Raw genomic sequence first — 24101 nt, 5'->3', positions numbered from 1 at the left:
AGTGATTTACAACAATATAAAACCAAACAATAACATCGTAAAAATGTGAAAACAAGTAAAAAGCAAAAATAAATTAAAAATATAGACCATTATGGGGGACGTACTCTTAATTGTCGGCATCATGGCTCCAGAGCTGCCTTTGGACAGTATTGTGGTTTTGGAGGCATGAGTTACGCAGCTTTAGAGCATGAAAGGTAACTGGTCTTGCAGCTCTTGGCATTTGATCTGTTATGAGCAACCTGTAACCCAGCATGCAGAGATAGATGTAATATATTGCACCATTTATTTTTATAAAGGATTTACTTTCCCTCATTGACATGATGAAGCAACTTCCCCAGGAGTTGTGCTGGTGCCGGGCTATTTTGCATCTTAAAGGTAAAGGGACCCCTGACCATTAGGTCTAGTTGTGGCCGACTCTGGGGTTGCAGCGCTTATCTCGCTTTATTGGCCGAGGGAGCCGGGCTACAGCTTCCCGGTCATGTGGCCAGCATGACTAAGCCGCTTCTGGCGAACCAGAGCAGCGCACGGAAACGCCGTTTACCTTCCCGCCAGAGCAGTACCTATTTATCTACTTGCACTTTGACGTGCTTTTGAACTGCTAGGTTGGCAGGAGCAGGGACTGAGCAACGGGAGCTCACCCTGTCGTGGGGATTCGAACCACTGACCTTCTGACCGGCAAGTCCTAGGCTCTGTGGTTTAACCCACAGTGCCACCCGCATCCCGTATTTTGCATCTTAGGCAAAGCTAACTACTTGCATCCACCGCCCCTCAAAATGGCTAACTTCATTTAAAAAGGGGGGGGGGATTTCTTGTAGAAAAAATGCCCAAAATCTGAAACTGCTAAATTTATTTCAAATTGCAAGACTAGGTAATACAGCAATCTTTGGTTATCTTTATCAAATACAGATTAAAGTTTTTTTAGCACACAAATAATTCTGAATAATATTGTGAATTGTGATGTTAAAATTTAAGTCTCTTAAAAGTTTCAATTTCAGGCACATCATAACCTCTCTTTGTGTGCCTTTTGCTTTGCAAAGTTTATCACCAGTTCCTTCAGGTCAAGTGGCGATGCTTCTTCCAGTCTTTTGAACCTGTTTCTTCTAGGGCTGGTTCAACATTTTTTAGCTGAACAACTTGCAGCAAAAACAAATAAACACAGGAGATGGACTTAGAGCAGTCATTTTCCATTCTTGTTGTATACCCTTCAGATCCAAGACTACTGATAGTTGACGCGTCTGCTGATAACCCACTTACTAACTTCAAAGCAAATGATATCGGAGAAAGGGAATTGCAGTCTGGAGAAGGCAAGTTGAGAGGAAGGAGTAGGAAGTTCTCGAGCCATAAGACTCTTGCTTTGTAACCTATCTTAATAATATCCAGATATGCTTAAAAAGTAGAGACATCACCTTGCTAACAAAGGTCCGTATAGTTAAAGCTATGGTTTTCCCAGTAGTGATGTATGGAAGTGAGAGCTGGACCATAAAGAAGGCTGATCGCCGAAGAATTTATGCTTTTGAATTATGGTGCTGGAGGAGACTCTTGAGAGTCCCATGGACTGCAAGAAGATCGAACCTATCCATTCTTAAGGAAATCAGCCCTGAGTGCTCACTAGAAGGACAGATCGTGAAGCTCAGGCTCCAATACTTTGGCCCCCTCATGAGAAGAGAAGACTCCCTAGAAAAGACCCTGATGTTGGGAAAGATTGAGGGCACAAGGAGAAGGGGACGGCAGAGGATGAGATGGCTGGACAGTGTTTTCGAAGCTACCAGCATGAGTTTGACCAAATTGCGGGAGGCAGCGGAAGACAGAAGTGCCTGGCGTGCTCTGGTCCATGGGGTCACGAAGAGTCGGACATGACTAAACGACTAAACAACAACATGCACCAATAGACATGAGGGGAAGATTCCATATATTGGCCTGAATGCAGGGACTGGGGAAAAATATGCCGAGGTTAGAGGTGCAAAACTCCTACCCTGCTGGCAATCTGTTTTCTTATTCTGGGCCAGAGTTGCAGAATACACTGTGCTGGCTGTGGAAGGTACAGTGTCCAAAATGATTTCTACAACTCCCCAGAGGAGGAGGAGACATGAGGTGGTGACTCCCTACTGAGGGGGACAGAGGTAGCAATGTCAGGTGTCCCACTGGACATCCTGGATTGACAGACACCTTCTGATCCCAATTCTGGATGTCCTACTTTGAGTCCCGTGCTCTGTCTGCACCAGAGCAGAGGACCAAAAGACAGGCGCTTTTTGATTCTGTGCTGTGGCACAATTCAGTTGGCTCAAACTGGAGCATGGGACCAAAAAACGGAAGGGAAACCCTGTGTGTCGCCACTCTTCTTTCTCCTTCCATCACAGCACTTCTGGAAGTATGTCTGTGACAGCGAAGGAGGCGGCAGAGGCTGGTCCCTGCGGCATCTCCCAACAGCTGGCACAGCTGATGCTACAGAGGATGACAATGAACAAAGGTAGGAGCAAGGACTTGGTAGTGCAGAATTCAGTGGCCCAGGTTGCTCAGCGGGACAAGATGGTTTGAGCGTATTAACCTGATCCTGGTCTGACTGCACTGGCTGCCAATTAGCTTCCAGGCCCAATTCAATGTGCTCGTTTTGACCTATAAAGCCTTAAATGGCTCAGGACCACCATACCTCAAGGACCACCTCTCTCCATATGAACCAGCCCGGACCCTGAGATCATCTTCTGAGGCCCTTCGTGTGCCTCCTCCACAAGAGGTCCAGAGGGCGGCAACACGAGAACAGGGCCTTTTCTGCAGTGGCTCCCCATCTGTAGAATGCTCTCCCCAAGGAAGTTCGCCTGGCGCCTTCATTACACACCTTTAGGTGCCAGGCGAAAACGTTCCTCTTCAACCAGGCCTTGGGCTGATTAACATCCTATACCCTTTTAAATGTGTTTGTGGGAGGAGGTTTATTGTTTTGTTTTGTTGTGTGTCACATGCCTGTTTACTTCCAGCACTTGTTGGGAACTTCCGTTTGTATATAGCTTTTGCATTCCTGCTGTTTTGCTGGACATGAAGGGAAGCAGACATGTTTTTTCCTTTGTTCCTGAACCATGCTAAATAAATGCTGTAAATATGCTTACACATTTCTCTGTCCACCACTTCTGCTTTGAGAAGATTTATTCACTCTGCTGACAGAGCGTGCACTGGTCTCTAAACGTATCTGAGGCTCGTGTCACTGATTGATGCTGTTCCAAGGGAGACTGGTGATTGTCCGGCTGCCGGCCGGTGGCTGGAGCCAGCTGGGGGCCTGCCTGATGCCCCCATCTCTCTGGCAGTATCCCAACACACCTTTGGGGAACTCTTCCCCTCCTCGCCCTTACAAACTTACTCTGAAACTTTGCAGCTAGACTGATATAAAGTTTATTTACACATGTGTACAACCTGAGCCTAGATGGAGGCGGTTTAGAGCATTTACACCTCCAGAGGGTCCTATTCCTTCCATTGAGGCAGCCTCAGATTCAAAGAGACTCCAGACATTGTGTTTGAACCTCTCTGCACTATAAAGCAGACCAATTGTAGAATTATAAGTTTATCTATTTTTCATTTTTGAGTCAATCACATTTACAGTATCAGCTTTTTTCTTTGGTGGCATTGCTCAGCAGCAGCCTCATCAGAGGAGATGAAGCTCTCTTTGTGGTTGCTTTAATTAGGTTTCGATAGTACATTTTGAATTTATTTGATTATTATGTGAGAAGGCACAGAAGAAACCTGGCAAGACAAAAGGACATTTGTGTTTGGGTGGGTGCATACATTATTTACAATGTGGAATGGCTGAGCAATTGCTTTGAATACTGATAGCTCACCACTTTAAAGTGGCTTTATCTTTTTCCCCTCCTTTAGCTTAGCCTGAGACAAGATAAAGGATTACAAATAATTTTATATGTATGACTTAGTGCAAATTACAGGAAAGCAAATGTAAATGATGATGTATCAGGATTAACGCTTCATGCATCAAATTGCTCTGCAAACCAGGTGGTTATTGGCAGAGCAGCTCATATTTTCCCCCCATATAGCTTCAAGGTCACAAAGTTTGGTGGGAGAATAACAGACTTGCTCTTTTGGAAATCATTGCTATTTGTAGAATCTTATTTCTCTCGCAATGCAGCGGCCATCAGGTGAATCAAACTTCTCTCTCACAGACATGATGACCTCTGAACCACTTTATATAAGGAACATATAGATAAGGATACAACTCCAAGGATACTTGTAGTCAAAAGCATTTTTGTAAGCATGTCATTATGTGGTTCTGCCAGGTGATGGCTGCTGTGCGTGTGGTTTAAGGCTGCTTTTAGCTCCTGCTGAGAGGGAGGTGGGTCTATCACCTAGGGACATTGGTGAAAGGAGTCATGCGGTAAGCAGGGACGTGTGGTGGTGCACAAGGGCCCCAAAGACTATAAGGACCTCACAAAACCCAGGAATATTCTTAAGGAATCATAAGTGATTATTTTTTACATACATGATTGTTATATGCTCATCTTGGTTATATTCTCCAACAAAAACATGGCAGGTCTAAATATTCCAATCAGGGAAACCCATAATGGGAATGTCCTTTACTTGTTAATATTTTTATTAAGAGTTTTCCAGTAAGAAATAGGAAATGTAATGCAAATGAATGGAAATACAAATTGAATACAGTGTCCTCTCTCAAAGGTAGTTCTTAACCCTTGCCACTTGCAGAAGGTAGCAGCTCCTCCCAGCTCTCACCTGGGACCTCTCATTTCTCCTCTCAGGGAAGGGGATAAAGAGAAAGGAAAAGGAAACAGTAATGAAAAATTGAGCCAACAGCAAGACAGACAGTCCGCCATTTCCTCCTCTGGAAGTTCCATAATGGGAATTTCCCAGAGGCTAAGACATGCTCTGACCTAGTGATGTCACTGCACATGTGTTATGTCATATCGACTTTCTGCTGCCTTTGCCATGGAGATCCCCAGTAGTCTCTCTTTCTCCATCTACTGTTTAAGATCAGAGTGGCGACGTAAAGGCTCTTCTATAGCTGGTCTGCTGCATTTTTTTCTTTATCACTTTTTTTTGAATGAGCACCAAAGCTTTCCAAAGTGTGGAACTGTGTAGATGTTTCTGGAAATGCTGCGTTGCTGCATACATTTATACATGCTGTTGTCCATGGAGCAGAGCGAGTGGAGGCAAGATTTGCTTTGCTCTGTGTGTGCTGTCTCTTGCATGTGTTTTGGACATACGTCTTGACATAAGGTATAAGCAGTAAGTTGAAATATGATGTAATGATAAATTTAAGCAGTAAAAATAAAATACTACCAATGATGTAATATGCAAGCTGCATACTTACATTTGCCTTATCTCATACAGTCATACCTCGTGTTACATTTGGTTCATGTTACGTTTTTTCAGGTTAAATCCCGCGGTGACCCGCAAGTACCGGAAAGGGTTACTTTCGGGTTTTGCTGCATGTGCAGAAGCGCCAAATTGCGCCGTACACCTGCACAGATATGGCGCTTCAGGTTGCGCTCTTTTCATGTTGCGAACGGGCCTCCGGAACAGATCCTGTTCACAACCAGACGTACCACTGTATTAAATTATTGCTAGTATTTTATATATTTTTCTTGCTGCATTATGTGAAGTAAGCAACTTTCATTCTAGTGGTGTTACAAAGTATAAAAATAACTCGTAGACTGAGAGGCACATGACTAAATTGCCAAAAGTCACCAGGGGTTTTCTTTACAACCAAAGGGAAAACGTGACTGTGAGAAATTTGCCATTAACGATGGGTGCAAAAAATGGCAAGAGGAAAGTGGACCACAAATCTTGTACCCATGATATCCACAGTGCTGCTTGTGAAGAATCAAAATGGCAAAATGCAGCTGCAACTGACACTGACTAAGCAAATTTTCATTTTTAAGACACTGGCAATATACCAACGACTGTTGTGGAAATGGCCCATTTTAGGCAACAAACAACTAGCTAGAGCCTTTCTGAAAGCTACTATGAAATGACAACAAAATGTGTAGCCAAAATTGTTATTTGCTGTGCTACACTCCCTCTTTCCACAAAATTTACTGTAAACCTTTACTTTTGGGAATGGATGTGGATCTTTAATTACCGGAAAAAAGCACTCAAGAATCAAAGGCAAACATTAAAACACGTAAAGTTTAAGAAATATGGTCTGCACTGTTGATATTATGTTGGATGCTTCAGCATGAAAAGAAGAAAACTATTGGAGACAGGTCCTTAAATGTATTGCCAGTGTGACCCTGACCTTTGCCACACAGGACAGAGCATTTAGAGGCCATGCAGAAACTGCTTCAGTTGAGGGAGGGAACATGGACATTTTTTAATCAGTCACTCAATTGCTCTCAAAACCTGATCCTCTGACTGAGGATGTTTATTGTAAACCAGGAGGAACAGTCAAGTACTTGCATCATGGTGCTGAGCCAGAGGTGGACTGTTCCGGAAGCTTTGCTAACGCCATCTTGGTAGTCAAGATAACCTCACAATTACCGTATTTTTCGCTCTATTAGATGCACCAGACCACAAGACGCACCTAGTTTTTGGAGGAGGAAAACAAGAATAAAAAAGTATGCTGAATCTCAAAAACCAGAACAGCAAGAGGGATCGCTGCGCAGTGAAAGCAGCAATCCCTCTTGCTGTTCTGGCTTCTGGGATAGCTGCGCAGCCTGCATTCGCTCCATAAGACGCACACACATTTCCCCTTACTTTTTAGGAGGGAAAAAGTGAGTCTTATAGAGCAAAAAATACGGTAATTATAGAATCATAGAAGGGATTCCAAGGGTCATCTAGTCCAACCCTGTGCAATGCAGGCATTTCAGTTAAAGCATCCATGACAGATGGCCATCCATCCTCTGCTTAAAAACCTCCAAGGAAGGAGAGTCCACAACCTTCCAACTACATGACCCTCAGGATCTCTTCCAATTCTAGGATTGCTCCAATCAAGACTGGAGATAAGAGTATAGTTTTAAAGAGATATAAAGGTGGTGTCACAAGCAAGTATTTTGTCACACTTGTTTATTTTATTCTGCTGGCACCGCTGATCGAAAAGGTTCTTGCATCATGGTAGAAAACGGTGAAACCTTTTTAACCGGTGTGACAGTGAGAGGAACTGGCACACCACAATCAACGCTGCTTCTTTCATAGCACCTTTAATTCTCTAAAAAAGAAAGTATTATACCTTGCCAGCCTCATCTGTACAAAACTGAGAAAAGTATGACACATAAAACTTGTGTTTCTTTTATTTGTGGCACTAAATTCAATTAGTATTTTACGTTATATAATATGTAGCCACAGGACTGCAGATGGCTAACAGTACACTTTGAAAGGTTAGCAAAATTACACAGTGCCTTTAAAAATCATTTTGGACTTCGTCCAGTGCTGTAATTATTATTAAACCAAAAACATGTATTAAGGTGCATTTTAAAAACTCTTTTACAACATACAACAAATGTGTAAAACCCAGACAATAATAATTCTTTATGCTAATTTTCTTATAAGAAAATATTTTCAAAATATGTACATCATCTATGAAAGTAGCTTAATTTGTTTAAAAACATGCCATTTAAAAATGTTTCGGGCTTAACTGATGAGAAATCAGGCTTGATATGTGAGATGAGCATAAGCCCATTGAAGAAGCTGGAATCCTGACCCACTAGCAGCAGTTTTGGAAACAAATTATAGCCAGTAGTTCCCAGGAAGCAGTATTAATAGCACTTTTAATTGCACTTTGACGTGGGGCACATCTACTGGAAAGTTATCTCTTCAAGTCCCACTGAAATAAATGGGATCTGTGCAAGATAAGAATAAGACTAAAGTAAGGATAATCTTGTACGGCTCCCTTAGGGTGAAGGGTAGGTAATAATAATTACCCACCCTTCACCCTAAGGTCCCAGGGTGGGATACACAACAAAATACAATACTAATAACAGTTCAAAACAACTACAAAGACAAGATGGGTCTTAAAAATATACACATCAAGTGTCAAACGCCAGGATAGAGCGCTGTTGCCTTCAAAATTTTCCAGAAGCTATGCAGGGAATGTGCCAGGCACAGCTCTGTGGGCAGTTCCCCTACTAAGGCAGCCCCACATGCCCTCTGCTGGGCTGCCACCTCTCCTTGGGGCTCAGCATATCTGCAGATGTTAGTACAGTGGTAGCTCGGGTTACAGACGCTTCAGGTTACAGACTCCGCTAACCCAGAAATAGTACCTCGGGTTAAGAATTTTGCTTCAGGATGAGAACAGAAATTGCGTGGCGGCAGCGATTTAGCATTAGCTAAAGTGGTGCTTCAGGTTAAGAACAGTTTCAGGTTAAGACCGGACCTCCGGAACGAATTAAGTACGTAACCAGAGGTACCGCTGTATTATGTACTTTAGGTAAAGGTAAAGGACCCCTGACAGTTAAGTTCAGTCGCAAACGACTCTGGGGTTGTGGTGCTCATCTCACTTTACTGGCCGAGGGAGCCGGCATTTGTCCACAGACAGTTTTTCCGGGTCATGTGGCCAGCATGACTAAGCCACGTCTGCTGAACCAGAGCAGCGCACGGAAACACCGTTTACCTTCCCGCCGGAGTGGTACCTATTTATCTACTTGCACTTTGGCGTGCTTTTGAACTGCTAGGTTGGCAGGAGCTGGAACCGATCTCACCCTGTTGCGGGGATTCGAACCGCCAACCTTCTGATCAGCAAGCCCTAGGCTAAGTGGTTTAGACCACAGCGCCACCCGCGTCCCATTATGTACTTTATATCCCCTTTAATAGCCTGTCAAGTGGATCCCTAGTGATCTCTGAATCTCTAGTGATAACTAGCTTGGTCAAAACATTGCGGATAATCAATCTTCCTTGATTGTAACAAGCAGTGACTTCAGCATGTGGTAATTTGAACCACTGAGTTTCTGTCATAATCCCTCCATCCCATTTTAACAGATCTATATTCTGTATACTCTGAGGTTTTAAACTGCTTTTGTTTTAAAAAAGAAATTAACTAAATGGTCCAGAACAGCTACGTATTTTTAACTGTGAACAAGCAAAAATATGTTGGTGCTGAGTACACACAGCAAAAAGTGTTTGCCAGCTAATTAACCTGCCATTGAGAATAGTGTTATTGGCACGGTTTGACTATTTGGGGGCAAGGGACCCACAAATCCTTGGCACAGAAGCTGTGTAGCAAGCTGTGAACCAAATAAAAAATAGAGAGAAACACAGAAAATGCAGCTTATTTTTGGCCTGTAAACTTCTTGGAATCCTTTTGCCATGGGTGTCCATTCAAACCAGTAGGAAATGCATGAGAAATTGCATACGAAACGGATGACAGGAGCATTTAGTATTCAAACGAGCAGAGGGACCTGAAATAAAATAAACATATATTGTAATTTATATTTTCAGTCTCAAAAATGACATTATTATGTTAACCTATCTTTGTATGTCTAGTTGTCAGACTCTGTGTTCCTTGGCCAGGGAGGGCGGGATACAAAACAACAACAACAACAACAACAACAGCAATAATAACAACAATAATAATAATTTAATATTATTACACCCTCATTATATTTATTAAAAATTTGCATACAGCCCAATTTGAAGCAAGTTTAAATGTGGCCTCAATTTCACACACAAATTGTTATCTGTCGCATTTGATCACATTTTCCCTTGCTAAAATATTGAACAGAAGCGCAACAAATGTACTTAATTAGGAAACCTGATTTAAAATTATTTCTCTCTCTCTTCAATAACTACATCTCCTTCCACACTCATTTCTGTTGTTCAGTATGGACTCTTTTACCATCTGGCAACTAAACATGAAAGATTTTAAATATTGCAGTAAATAAGGGTGGTATTCATTCAAGTTCTACTCAGAATAGACCTATTGAAATTAATGAACCTTACTTAGCCATGTTCATTAACTTCAATGGGTCTACTCAGAAATAAACTTAGTTGAATACCATCCTATATACAATCAAACTTTCCATGGGTGAGGAGCACCTTTATAGAAGAACAGAGCAAGAAGTGAATTTTTAGTTTATTATGTTTATTTATCTCTTCATACACCCAGAAGTGTACTGAAGTGATGTATAATAATAAAATATGAAATATATGAACAATTTCATTGATCAATGCAAATACTGTTTCCCCCCTCTTGTCCATTCCACACCTTTTATTGAATTCTGTGGTCTCCAATACAGGACACCATATTTGACCTTAACAGATGAGGGAAAACATACAAAGGGGCCCGTGCTGAACAAAAAACCCACCTCACCAACGGCAGCATTATCTCCCCGTGACCTTTGACGTCATGGTTTGTTCAGCGTTGTTGTTTACAGAAATAGACTTTGAAAGCTACAGATTTCTTCTCCAATGACTAATGATTTTCTGTGGTTTGTACTGTCTCACGAAATGACTTGAGAGCTGTAACATTTCGTTTATAACTTTTGTGGGTTTGTTTTCCTTCAGAGGGCAAGCAGATAAGTTTACGTATTTGCATGCTTGTGGTAAGATCGGAGGTGGGAAAATTCCATCTGCATTTGCAAACACACCCGTGATCACTTTCTGGGGCGGCGACCCTGGCCTTAATCGGGAGTGGCTCCTGGGACCTGGTGTGAGCCAACTGAGAGCAGTGACTATACTTCTATGGAACAACAGTGCCGTGCAAATGGCCAATTACCAAGAAAATTCAACACGAACATATTAAGCTCTGAAACAGGAAGCTTTCCCCAAAATGAGGAGACTGGGGGAAAGGAAGCTGAAAGGCAAAGTCAAAAGGGTCAAATTACTCTAAAAATCACTGGGAATAGCTGCTGGTGCGCAGCTGCGCGGGAGGCACCAGTGTTTAAGTTGGCGCTAAGATTTGGACCATAAAAGGGAGTCTTCCTGTGACAGAAGGAGAACAGAGGGCCCAAAGTCTTACCAGTTATGGTATGCAATTTGTAGGAGTTGCTTGTAATCAATATGAGAATACTGTCTGTATGAAAGCCTAATTTTATTGTCCCATAAGACTGAACACAGGATGCTCCAGATTTTCTGAGGAGCCACACTAAGTTGCACGACAAACACTCACAGAAATCATGTAATAGGTCATTTAGCCTGCTGCCTGACCCAGGCTATCTTCATTTCGCAGAAATTATTTCACTTCTACTCCTTTCCTACTTGTGCCAAACAAGCACACCTGCTTCCCTATCTTGCATTCAACCACAGGCCCCAAACCAGGCCTCCTCCTGTTCATATTCCGCCTTAGAAAGATGATTACCTTTCTCAAACGCGCCGCCCCAGTTCCCGAGCGGATTGCTTCCATTAGCGCCTGCCTTGCATCCCCTGGGCTGTCTGTTCTTGGACTTGCAATGCACCTAGGAGTTTTCATTGTCACTTGAGGTGGTGGAGGCGGTGGCGGTGGCAGCAGCAGCTGATTCCCCCGTTGCTCTTTTGTAGAGGCCTCTCTGTTTTGCAAGGCTGCTTCTGCTTTTTGGAAACTCTGAAGCTCTTCAGAAGCAGATGAAGAGATCTACCATGGAGAAAAATGAAGTTGGGGGGAGGTTATAGTAGGCTTAAAGGAACTATGATACTGGGTGCATATTGTTAACACACCTCCCCAGTCTCCAAGCGGTGTGAGATGAGATTCCAGGTGTTCCAGGCGCTTACCCAGGGTCCACGTTTCCTTTTGGGAATGAGGCACAGTGGAGACGGAGGTGTCTTTAAGATATATGGTTTTTTTACAGATATATACAACCTGAGCCTACGATGGAGGGGTTCGGAGCATCAACACCCCAAGAGGTTCTTGCTTAAGGTTACCAGATGTCCCCGTTTCCCAGGGACAGTCCCCGGATTTATAAATCAGCTCCCACACAAAATCTACTGAAGTTGAAAAGTGTCCCCGGATTCATTGAAAAAAATCTGGTAACCTTATTCTTGCTTCTCCCACAGCCACAGCCTGGGATTCAATCAGAAATCAGCCATGGCTTTTCATCTCACAGCAAACCCTGCGCTCAAACTCCAGCTTTGTCTAAGAGCTGGAGGAGGGATCCTACCCATTTGTTGTCTGTCACAGAGCCCTGTCTCTTTTGCTGTATTAATGGCCCATCACCTTTTCTTTGTTTTTTTAATGCCCAACACCTGAACACAGGAAGCTAGCCTGGCTTATGCCTTAACACTTGCTGTATCCATGGGTTAGAAGGTCTGGCATGCACAAACTCATAACGATATTTTAATCTCTTCCCTTCTGGACAAATTTGCCTTGTTCCACAGATGTAAACCTTGTGACAGCTCTAATTTCCCTATTAAATCACAGAATTGTAGAGTTGGAAGGGACTTCCAAGCGTCATCTAGTCTAACTCCCTGCAACGCAGGAACATCTGTTCCCCTCTCACATCATTTAAAGGAACTGGTGATTAAGATTTGGCCTTGAAGCAGGCTCAGAAATTCAATCCTGATTTATTTGTTTGAACTGTGGGATCCTGGAATTTATTTTGGCACATAAGGCAAAAATGTTGCCAGTTGGCCACTAAGTTAGGTTGGAAATGACAACAAGGAGTTGGGAATTAACATGATTTATTAGCCTTCCCCGGAAGCATTATCAGAAACTAGTAACGGTGATAATTACTCTGTGCCTTCAAACTTTGCTTCATTTTTTTTTAATCTCAAAAAAGTATCATTTGAATCCTATTTTAAAAGGGAAAAAGGACAAAGCAAAATCAATGAGGGATTCCTCCAGAATAATTAGCTTTTTAAAGTGCGTACGCCTGCATTTCACTCTCAAATTGCAGTCAACCAAATTAAAAATTAAATATTCACGCAATGGTTGACAGAAGCATAAGTATTGAGTTCTTCCTCAGTTTATAATTGCTAGATGCCATATCTGGGCAGCTCTATATCCTATACTGCAAAGACAGAGTGCAGGAACTGTTGAAGTTTCAGACCACTCTTAGGTGCCAACAGTAGATGACTTCCTCTCAGCAGCTATAGGACAACCATCTCATACGAACAGAACAAAGGAACGTAAGTGATTACTTTTTACCAGGTCTGCACATCTAGCCTCGTGTTGCACACTGACTGAGAGCAGCTATCCAGTCTCAGCTAGAGGTTGTTCATGTATTCTACCACAGAGCTAAGGTCCCATCCCTCAAAAACGTTTAGATTGATTTTTAAGTAAATAAATCTTTATTATCAGCTGCTACAGGTACAACTCTGTCAGTGAATCAGAAGTGATAGATTCTGCTAGGAATGTACATGGCTCCCAGTATGTTTCCAAGCACAATTCAAAGTGTTGGTGCTGACCTTTAAAGCCCTAAACGGCCTCGGCCCAGTATACCTGAAGGAGCGTCTCCACCCCCATCGTTCTGCCTGGACGCTGAGGTCCAGCGCCGAGGGCCTTCTGGTGGTTCCCTCACTGTGAGAAGCAAAGCTACAAGGAATCAGGCAGAGGGCCTTCTCGGTAGTGGAACGCCCTCCCATCAGATGTCAAAGAGATAAACAACTCCCTGACATTTAGAAGACATCTGAAGGCAGCCCTATTTAGGGAAGCTTTTAATGTTTCATAGACTACTGTATTTTAATTTTCTGTTGGAAGCCACCCAGAGTGGCTGGGGAAACCCAGCCAGATGGGCGGGATATAAATAATAAATGATGATGATGATGATGATGACATGTCTACTCTGGCTTATTTTTTTACTTACGGTTTGCTAATTCAAGCAGAGCTTCATCTATAGCATTTCCAGGACAGGGTGACATAGTGCAAAGGATGAACAAGGTCTCTGTTCTTACCTTTCTCAACTTTGAGGCTCCACTGTGACCTCTAATGGCTGCCAGAAGGGCAGAGCGCTCATTCTCTTGTTCTTCAATTAGTGGCTTCTTCTGAGGTCCATTCGCCATGCTGGGTGAAATCTAGCATGTGACAAAACAGATATAAACAATTTATTTCTACCTAGTTTGGAAACAAGGTAATTTGAGCATCTGGAATGTCGTTGGCTTACCTGACTTTGGCCTTTATCCAGCCTGAGTACACTGAAAATTAAATGGGATTTGTAGGAGTAGACCTTGTTTATCAGAGATGGAAAAATCAATCTTGCCATCTGTATTATGTTCAATTAGATCTTATTACTTTTAATGAATACAGTATTAGTCTCATACTATATGCCATTCATAATTAGCTTCAATAGACACTTCTGCACTTTCTGATGCTTTAAAGAAGCAAAAAACACACAGTGCAGAAGTGATAGTAGCCTGGTGCAGTATCTTGCCACTATAAACGGCCTCGGTCCTGTATACCTGAAGGAGCGTCTCCACCCCCATCGTTCAGCCCGGACACTGAGATCCAGCGCCGAGGGCCTTCTTGCGGTTCCCTCATTGCGAGAAATGAGGCTACAGGGAACCAGACAGAGGGCCTTCTCGGTAGTGGCGCCCGCCCTGTGGAATGCCCTCCCATCAGATGTCAAAGAGATAAATAATTACTTGACATTCAGAAGACATCTTAAGGCAGCCCTGTTCAGGGAAGTTTTTAATATGTAACTCTGTACTGTTTTTAACACTGACTGGGAGCCGCCCAGAGTGGCTGGGGAAACTCAGCCAGATGGGCGGGGTATAAATAATAAATTATTATTATTATTATTATTATTATTATTATTATTATTATTATTATTATATATGGCGGTTCCCTCATTGCGAGAAGCAAAGCTACAGGGAACCAGGCAGAGGGCCTTCTTGGTAGTGGCGCCCGCCCTGTGGAACGCCCTCCCAGCAGATGTCAATACGATAAACAACTACCTGACATTCAAAAGACATCTTAAGGCAGCCCTGTCCAGGGAAGTTTTTAACGTGTGATATTTTAGTGTATTTTTGGTTTTTATGGAAGCTGCCCAGAGTGGCTGGGGAGGCCCAGCCAGATGGGCAGGGTATAAATAATAAATTATTATTATTATTATTATTATTATTATTATTATTATTATTATTATAAACAACTCTTATAAAACAGACTGATGCCTGCTAAGGTTGAAAGGCAGGGCTCACTAAATAATAATAATAATAATAATAATAATAATAATAATAATAATAATAATAATAATTTATTTCCACCCTGCCCATCCAGCTTGGTTTTCTCCACCACTCTTCTTTTAAGAAGTCTAAGAGCTGTTCCTGATGTTACAAGAAACTTCATGCATCCAGTAAGAGGCATTTCCTATATCATCCAGATATGCTTTCAGCTAAGTTTTTTTGGCTTTGTTTCTTACCTTTCGGAGATTTTCTCTTCCTCCTGCCTTCTGGATGGCTTCCATTAAAGCACTGTGTAGAGACGTATCTTTTGGAAGTGGCTTCTGGACGACTGGTTTAAACTTCTTCTTTGGCCCAAAAACTTTATCATCACCTCCCACATCAGACTCTACCCTTTTGCTTCCACATGCACTGCCAAGTTTTTCATCTTTTTCTGAAACTACGTGATTAACAACAGTTGTTCCATCTAACTCTGATGGTCTACTGTTGATAGGATGCCCCTCGGCTGACTTCACAGAAGAGCTGGAAGTGATGGAAGATGAGAAATTGTTGGATGATCTAAGGAAGAAGGGACAGTGAGCCTCATCTGTTTGCTCCCTCCTTTGATTAAATATAGAAGGTGTCTCTCTAACAACTACATTTTCTATTGAACCCCATCTGGGCTTCTCTCCTGTGAGACCACCATCTTTAGAAGGTATTGTGGTAAATGGCTCCCTGTAGCAATGAGTGCTATTTCTTATCTTGGAATGAGCACCAAGTGGTAGAGTGTTTGATGCATTTTGGCTGCAACTGAAGATATCTACGTAGGATTTTTTTGTTTCTGCTGGCTGCATTTCTACTGGGCAGGTTTTGGCCAAAATAATGCATCTTTTGGGAAGTGGTTCTGTTTCAGTTTTTCCCACTTCTCCATCCCTCATCTCTTCCACTTTGTCATGCCTTTCTTGATTGGTTTTAAACTGGAGTGGATCGATGCATTTTGCAATGGCAGAGGCTACATAATGGCTTGATGTTCTTCTTTGGGGCTTCTGAAATGGGAGCTCCATCTTATCTGTCTTGACCACTGGAGTCGTTAGCATTTTAACTGAAGACTGTGTGGCATAAGTGAGTGGCTTCCCCCCGCAAGGCCCAACATTATTGTCAACTGTCCTGGAACCAGCTAGTGGTGCTGTTGCTGCCTTCAGACTTGCAAGGGAGTCAGGCTTTGTTTCACCTATTTTACTGAGGGGTTTGAAATTGGTGATGACTGCTGGCTTGGTGGGAAAGCCTACTGGAGACTCCCCCAATGGTGTTTTCAGAGAGTTTGATCTCCAGTATGCTTTGGCTCTCCCAATGAGAGTTTCCTCTGGTTCACTTGAAGTCGTATTTACTGTGACCTTTTTTATAATACCAGCATTTGGAGCCACCATGTTGCCCAATTCATCTATTTTAATGGCACCAGTAGAAAGGGAGGCATCTCTGTCAAAATATTTCGCTTCAGGTTTGGGAGGTACAACTTTAAAGGTGGTCAGACCTATTTTAGGTTCATAGTTTGTGATTCCATTGCGAACACGGTAACACCATAAAGATGGGGTAGAGATACTTTGCTGCTCATCAGGGTCTTTTGTTGATGCATATCTGAATTCCAATTCAGATTTTATTTTGCTTGGAAGTCCTTCCTTGGTATTATCCTCTTTCAATTGTTTTACTTTCTCCTTTGTTCTATTTCTTTCACTCATAACAGTAAAGTTGGAAGAAACCACTTTGGATCTTTCAGACTCAGTGCCATCTTTTGTGAGGATTTCCAGGGACACATCCTTCATGTTTGTTTTTTCACAAGAAGGTGTGTGTGCCTCCGATATATATATCTGCTCTTTCTCAGTTTGGCGTCCAAACTCTTCTTTAGGTGACTGTTGTTGTAATAAGCTCTTGGATAAATTGGAGGATATACCATCTACAGATCCCTTGCTCAAAGAACCAGCATTATTATTTTCATTAGTAAGCTTCCCTAGGCTAATGGGATCAGCTGAAATATGTTCATTAGCCCCTGACTCAGAAAACAAAGGTTCTCCTTCCTCTCTAGTGGGGTGGATTATAATGTCAGTTTCGGGAATTTCATCTATTATCGTCACTGGCACAGGAACTGGAACATCTTGGGCAGTCTCAGCGTCCCGTGAAAAAGGGAGGGGTGAGCCATTCATCTCACTAGATACAGATCCGCTTTCAGAATCATCCTGCATATTCTCCATGGCTGCAAAGAATACCAACAACATCTTTCAAAACTATGAACCATGACATTATCCCAAAATATTATCACAATCAGGGGATAATAAACCAAGGGGTTTTAACAGCAGCACCCCTTATATTACAAACTCCAGCTGCAGTAGCTGCTTCAGATGCAGTGTAGAGGGTTGTGGTTAGAAAATAAATATAATAAAATAATAAAATCTCCACTGGGTGTGTTGAGTTGGTTGTATTATATGAACACATCCATAATCTTGTAAGCACTTTTTAATTTATGCACATTCATGCTAAACATTTGACAATATGTCTTTTGCTTACTGTGCAGTGTATCCCAGCAAATGGAGCTACACTGATATCTGGTTAATCATGAAAATGTACTATAAGAATGTGCCAGTTACACAGTTTACATTACTGGGTAGTGAGTATAAAACAGAGAACATAGTCCTCATGAAAGCAATTTGTGTGTATTATGCATTTGCACATTATGTTTTCCCAGAAAGAAAATTATTGGTAATAATTTATAAACTGGAAAATATAGCATTCCTCAAGCAGGCTGTGAGACACATTTGTGAGACACTATTAGAGAAAATTCCACTTGTCTGAAACATAAAATACTGAATATCTATCCTAGTAACTGAATAGGAATGATACTGTAGTCCTTTCCCCCCAGCTCTGTATAATATATATTTTTTACAATCACCAGATAAAACAATAAGGAAAAGTACACTCTCTCCCATCAATGCTGTAGATAACTAGACTTGTTTTTAAAACAGCAACAATCTGCTGAACTGAATTTCTTCAGCACATAGTTCCATGAAAAGTATGATAGCAGAAAATTTGCGTATCCAGTACTACTGGATTTATTAATTATTATCATTTTACTATCAAGGGCCACTCAACATCCTTTCAATGTGATGATCAAAGTAAATAACAATATTAATAAATTCATGGGCTTGTTTCAGTTTTTCACTATACCCTCATAATATTTAGTAACAGATTGTTGTCTATTGTGAATAACCTCCCACAACAGTGTCCCAAAAAGGTAAGATAATTTGGCAATGGAAGTTGAACAATCTGATGAGGTATATGCTGCTACTAGATAGAACCTGAGTTACGAGATCTGTCCCACCTCTACGGAGTTTCCCGGTTTGACTGCTCTCTCATCTGCCTAACTGATGGATTGTCACCATTTGCCTTTTTCCTGCATTCTTTTTGCAATACAGATGTGCAAATTTAAACTTCAACCTACCCATTAGGTCTTTGTCCAATGCAGCCAAGGCCTGAGTGGCTATGAACACATCTGCGTTTTCAAACTTAGCTTCCATCATTTCGTCCTCATCCCTGCTACTGACAACAAAAGAAAAGAAAAGGAATGAAAAGGTTGTTCCTTTTTTTCTATTGATACTGCATAACCAAATTTAATCAATTTAACATCAATGTGTGTGTGTGTGTGTGTGTGTGTATAAACACTGACTGTTTCTTTTAACAGCTGGGAAAACCAGATTACATTTGTTTAGATAATGCTTGCACACCTATCTTGCGCTCAATGAAAATTTAACTGCAGCTTCTGTAGTGAAATTCTTTGTATTGGAGAGAAAAATAATAGCATAATGTTCAAATTATTTTCCAGAATACAAAGTAGCTACTTGATTAATCACTTTCCAGGCATCTCAATAAAATTTAGAAAATAGTAAGACATGGCAAACTGTTTCAATTTCTTCTGAAACGCAAGGACTTAACCTGTAAGGTATCTGAATCTGGCTGTAATCCTGGGAGTAAACCCCACTAAATGCAACAGTATTTACTTCTGAGTAGGCATGGTCAGGATTGTGCTGTCAATCTCCTATCAAAGACCTGAAAGTGTCTCATTAAAATGTGCAAGAGAGAATGCTTTCCTGTATTTTGAAATGCTTATATTCTGTAAAAAAAAAAATTCTGTCTGACCAAGTTCACTTGTCACTGGCTCAAACCCAGATTAACATAACCCACCCCCAAATCAAACTGTGCACATATTAGGGAGGAGTAGTACCTCTGGTCGGAGACACATCATGCTCCTTCTGAGGTAGTTTGTCCAGCTCTGGCCTCACCCTGCACTCTGCTGTCAGCATGCAACAATGGCCAAACACCCTGGGAAATGGCTCTGACTGGTCGGCTAAACCACACAGATGTTGCTAGACTATAACTCTCCATCTTGTATGACGTATAACAAGGGATGGTGGGAACTGTTGTCACACAACACCTGTAGTGCACCACACTGGCTACCTCTGGTTTAACCTGGGTCTTACACAGACAAACACAATTCTGAAGATGAAACTGTTCCAGCCATTTTGTGTTTTGGGTTATAAAATGGGTTATAAAAAGGAGGGTCAAAAGCTCAGCCCATGAAACTGATAGTCAGGGAGAAAATGAAGCCTAAAGGGGTGGAAAAGAGAAAACAAATAAATTAAGGGGAAGAGAAACAAAAACACAACTCTACTGTCTTTTTGTTGCCCAAGATGTTGGCTGCAGGGTAGAAATAACGTGCATGAGACTCTAAGCTGAGCAGTTAATGTGCATAACAACCAGCTATTGTGCACATTCACCAGGCCTCAATGAAGAGGGAACTGTGCACATTTCCTAGTCAATATACACAATTTCAACGGGAAATGTACATATCTCAGCTGAATTTTATACAGTGGGCAGGGGAGGTAGCAGCCTTTGATGTGAGTGAATCCAAACTTGGAGTGGCACACATTTCTTTTTTTTTTGCAGTACTATGGAAATCTGGAATAGTGGAAAAATACATTTCAATTTTTAAAAAATGAAAAGGTGAGTGCCAGGACGGGTAAATGAATACCTGCAGTTTTATGCAAATCTAGAGCACTGGGAAAACTTGCACTTATAAGAAACTTAGGTCTCTGGAACTTGTGGTGGGTGGGAAAATACTAACGGAAGGGGATGAGAACAAACTGTGTGGCTACATCAGGCACCACTCACTAGTGTGGAAGGGAAACACAGAGATAGATTCTGAAGGCATAAAATTTAAAGTGTTCATGGATGGATGGATGGATGAAGGCAGACAAACGGGCAAACCGAAATAATGACGTACATACACATGACCCAGCCTAAATGAAACACAACTCCAACAAGCCATGTGACACCAAAATACTATGTTTTGCGCAAGCATATTTAGCAATATACAGCACGCTTAAAAACAAACCCATAGCTTTCCTCCAGAGCCTTTCCCTTCTCCTCTAGACCTTTTTGTTTCTGATAGGCCTACTCTGGCTAGCATTCAAGTAAAACACAAGGCCTTTTCCTGATAGTGTTCCACAGGTCAGATAACTATTACCAGTGGCTTTTTTCACACACTCTTTTTAATATAGGAAACAACATGATAAACTTAATACCTTTCCCCTCTAAAATAGAAGGTGCTGAAATCACACCACTTGGAAATTTCTTGAAGTAACAGATGGATTAGCAGAGGTTCACACAACAGGAATAGCAAAGACCCCAAAGCACAAAATTATTGACCTTTGCATTTGTTAAACCAAGGCCACTATGTACTGTTGCTCCACTGCAGTCAGCCATATGCAAAAGCAGGGGTTAAAATAGCACTTTGACAAATCAACACCGTAGGAGCAAGGTCTTTATAAGAGAACTTGTGTGCAAAAGGCAACAATAAAACTACAAAAAGCTACTGTTAAGCCAAATGAAAGTCCTATTGGCAATTTATGGGTAGATGCTATAATACATAGCAGGTGGTACAAAAAGAATGAATCTGAAATACTTGAAATAAGCTCATTAAGAGAACGTGAAAGAAAACAGTGATGAAAGCTTGTGCAAAGCAGTTGTTAAAAGCAGTCTGCATTGCCACCTCAACAAGTGACCAAAGGTAAGTTCCCATCAACCTAAGTCACATTTTCACTTATGCAATCCTGGTTTCCTCTACAAGATCACTGAGATCATTCAAGTTCAGCAGAAAAATAAAAAGCCATATAAATACCGTATTTTTTGCACCATAACACTCACTTTTTTCCTCCTAGAAAGTAAGGGGAAATGTCTGTGCGTGTTATGGAGGGAATGCCTACGGGTGGCATGCCTACGGATTTTCCTCCTCTAAAAACTACGTGCGTGTTATGGTCGGGTGCGTGTTATAGAGCGAAAAATACGGTACTAACATTATCTAAATTGCCTCACAGATGAGACCTACCTTTGGGAAACAATTCCAGACTCATCACTACTGGAGAATGCATTCCTTACAGAGCACGTCTGTTCAACATACATGGAATCCATCTCGGTCAAGGTCTCCTGGGCCCCGATGGACTTGTCTCTTGACCTCATGCTGTCATTCTGAGACTCCAATGAGACAACATCAGAGGGGGAACTCATAACACCTGAATCTTCTGTGGTGTCCTCTGAGGTAAAGCAGCTGCTAACAGAGATCGTGTCCTCTGTTTCTGACAGTTCCAGAGCTACATCTTCCATGCTAGAAATATCACGCGAAAGGTGTAAATTGCCTAGACGAAACATGGCAAAAACAGTTAAATACCATTTGTGACTCTTTTGAAATAAATAACACATTTAAAAAGCCCCTCCTCTGTTCTTTTCGTGTGGGCAGTGAATAGAATAGTAAATTTTCTATGGTGAAATGTCAGATTTCCATGTACTTAAAAGAATGCTCTGCACCTGTCTCTTACATGAAAAATTCAGTGAATTTGAATAAAAATGGCGGAATTCTGTTGAACTGACCAGGAATAAATGAAATACTTCCGAAATAGTATATACAGTGAAACAATAGTGCTTATGCATTTAATATAGATAACTGTTATATCTTAATAAAAAATCCCCAGCAAGGGCAAAAAAGGACAAACTGGGGTGCAGCTGCTCCATATGTCAAAAATAACACAAGAGACCCAAATTTAGGAAATTAATATGAACAATATTTTTGATAGAATCACTGTGGGTAGAAGCACCAGACACCTTCAAAATAATCTTGTGCTGGAATATTCCAGTGCCCCCTTGACCAAATATGGAGGGGGGTCTCAAGACAGAGAAAGAACTGAAGGACACAGCCAAAGGTCGGAAATATTGTAATAATGAGTGATCAACAAACCCTCACATTGACTGGGTAAATTTATAGTCAGGATATGACAAAGAATTTTTATTTCTAGATTTGACAAATGCACATTTGGCTGACAAAAAGGGGAGTCGAACTCTGACTTAATCCTGAGTGGTGCTCAGAACTTAAGATAAGATATAAACTGTCAGTCTACTTGGGAACATGATGTTCTTAGCTTGAAAAATAGATATGAGTGAAAAGCTGTCCAGAAGTCAATATGGTCACATTTAAATTGAAAAAAGAATAAAAAAGCAAATGAAGAAGAATGAGGAAACTATTAGACCCAACATTTTTTATTCAAATAGCAGGAAACCAGATAAAGGGAGTCCGAGTGTAAAATGATTATGTGCTGAATTCTTTGAATGAGCCTTCACTGCTAAAGATGTTTGATAGATAGTCATGCCTCAACTAGTAATTCTGCAATTAGCATCTGACGAACTTCATCAAACAAGGGATGATATTCTAGAGCTAAATTGGTGAAACACAAATGAACCTGTCACTGGGTCTTCATGGCAAACATCTCAAGAGTTCTTAAAGAGATCAACTCTCTGAATTGAGCTTGAATTCTGGTAAGGGTGGGTGGTTCCCATGTCCAGGAGATTAGTCAACTGCATGTACTGGACAGGATGGCACTCCCTCTGAAGGAGGGGGCTTGCAGCCTGGGAAGACTCCTTGACCCATCCCTGTCACTAGATGCCTAAGGGACCTCTGTGGCCAGGAGCGCGTTTTTCTAGCTCAATGGTGCGCCAGCTCCTTTCACCATTCCAATCAGTACTTACTGATGTTTCAATATGGTTTTTATGGATATATTGGTTTATTTTGCTTAGCAGGTTCTTTTCTGCCTTGTTATTTCCTTTATGAAAGGGTGGTTTAATAAATTTGTAAATAAAGTTAAAAAACCCCCAAATGTTTAACCATTTGAGTGATCCTCCCATTGAAATCCGCACCAATTAAAAGGGTTCAGTTTTGAACAGACTTTGTCCATAAGCAGCAATCCGAACCACACTTACCTAGAAGTAAATGGGACACAGAACACAGAGGGGCTTATTTTTGAATAAACATGCACAGGATGGTTCAAGGATGCTTTACAGGGCAATCCTAAATCTACTCAGAAGTAATTGCCATTGAATTCAAAGGGACTTATTCCCAGTTAATTGGGGCTAGGATTGCAGTCTTAATTTCTTTTATTTTAAGACGAATTTGGACATACAGGATCAGATGCAAAACTTTCGTTTAAAACAATATAAAATTGAAAAACTTTGCAAAGAACATCACAACCACCAGTTCTGAAAGCATAAATCTATTGAAGTGTACATTTCAGCATTTTGTACATTTACTGAAATGAATCAAGTTTTTAACGGAACAATAGGTTTTCAGCAGTGAAGGCACTGTTGTATTTAAGCTACGTGTGCCTGTTAACTTAGATAAAGATCATTACAAGTTTCTACAGAACCTCAGCAAGCTTGTTGCAAAGAAACAAGTAGATTATAAAGGAAAATGGGTTGGGTATTTTTTAAGAAAACATTTATTTTGGAGGGAGGTGACAGGGAGTAATGACTATTGAAATAAAAAATCTCACAGTGAACATGTTTTTCAAATTGAGGTTTTTTCCTGTTTTGGAATACTCAAAATGATTCATGTGTTTAGGGCAGGAATTTGTTACATATCCAAAATTTAAACTTTGAGAAAAGTGTTTGGAGATACCTGCATCTTTGTCAGTGAAGTATTAAATAAAATTAAAGGACAAGTCTCCTTGATTGAAATCATGCAGTACCCATTAAGCACACAAGTCAATTTCTGGCAGCACAAT

General features: G+C 41.2%; 2 protein-coding genes across 7 annotated transcripts in view; one reads left to right on the top strand and one right to left on the bottom strand.

Annotated features, from left to right (window-relative positions):
• PDCD6 (programmed cell death 6) overlaps positions 1-24101 on the top strand; it is a 266803-nt gene that overhangs the window by 119092 nt on the left and 123610 nt on the right. The window lies entirely within an intron of this gene.
• Positions 8644-24101, bottom strand: part of COBL (cordon-bleu WH2 repeat protein) — a 97653-nt gene continuing 82195 nt past the window's right edge. For 5 of the 6 annotated variants that reach the window (XM_053362987.1, XM_053362992.1, XM_053362989.1 and 2 more), the window contains 6 exons: positions 21383-21689; positions 18440-18537; positions 15210-17197; positions 13747-13866; positions 11240-11491; positions 8644-9341 (listed from right to left, as the gene is read on the bottom strand). In XM_053362987.1, coding sequence (XP_053218962.1) covers positions 9324-9341; positions 11240-11491; positions 13747-13866; positions 15210-17197; positions 18440-18537; positions 21383-21689 — 2783 coding nt within the window. In that variant the 3' untranslated portion in view covers positions 8644-9323. The remainder of the gene's footprint in view (positions 9342-11239; positions 11492-13746; positions 13867-15209; positions 17198-18439; positions 18538-21382; positions 21690-24101) is intronic. The other variant, XM_053362988.1, reaches the window with a different exon arrangement.

Source organism: Podarcis raffonei, chromosome 13 (genome assembly GCF_027172205.1).
Source record: "Podarcis raffonei isolate rPodRaf1 chromosome 13, rPodRaf1.pri, whole genome shotgun sequence".
Classification (NCBI taxonomy): Eukaryota; Metazoa; Chordata; class Lepidosauria; order Squamata; family Lacertidae; genus Podarcis; species Podarcis raffonei.
Note: the sequence above shows the minus strand (reverse complement) of the source record. Positions and strands in the feature narration are given on the sequence as shown.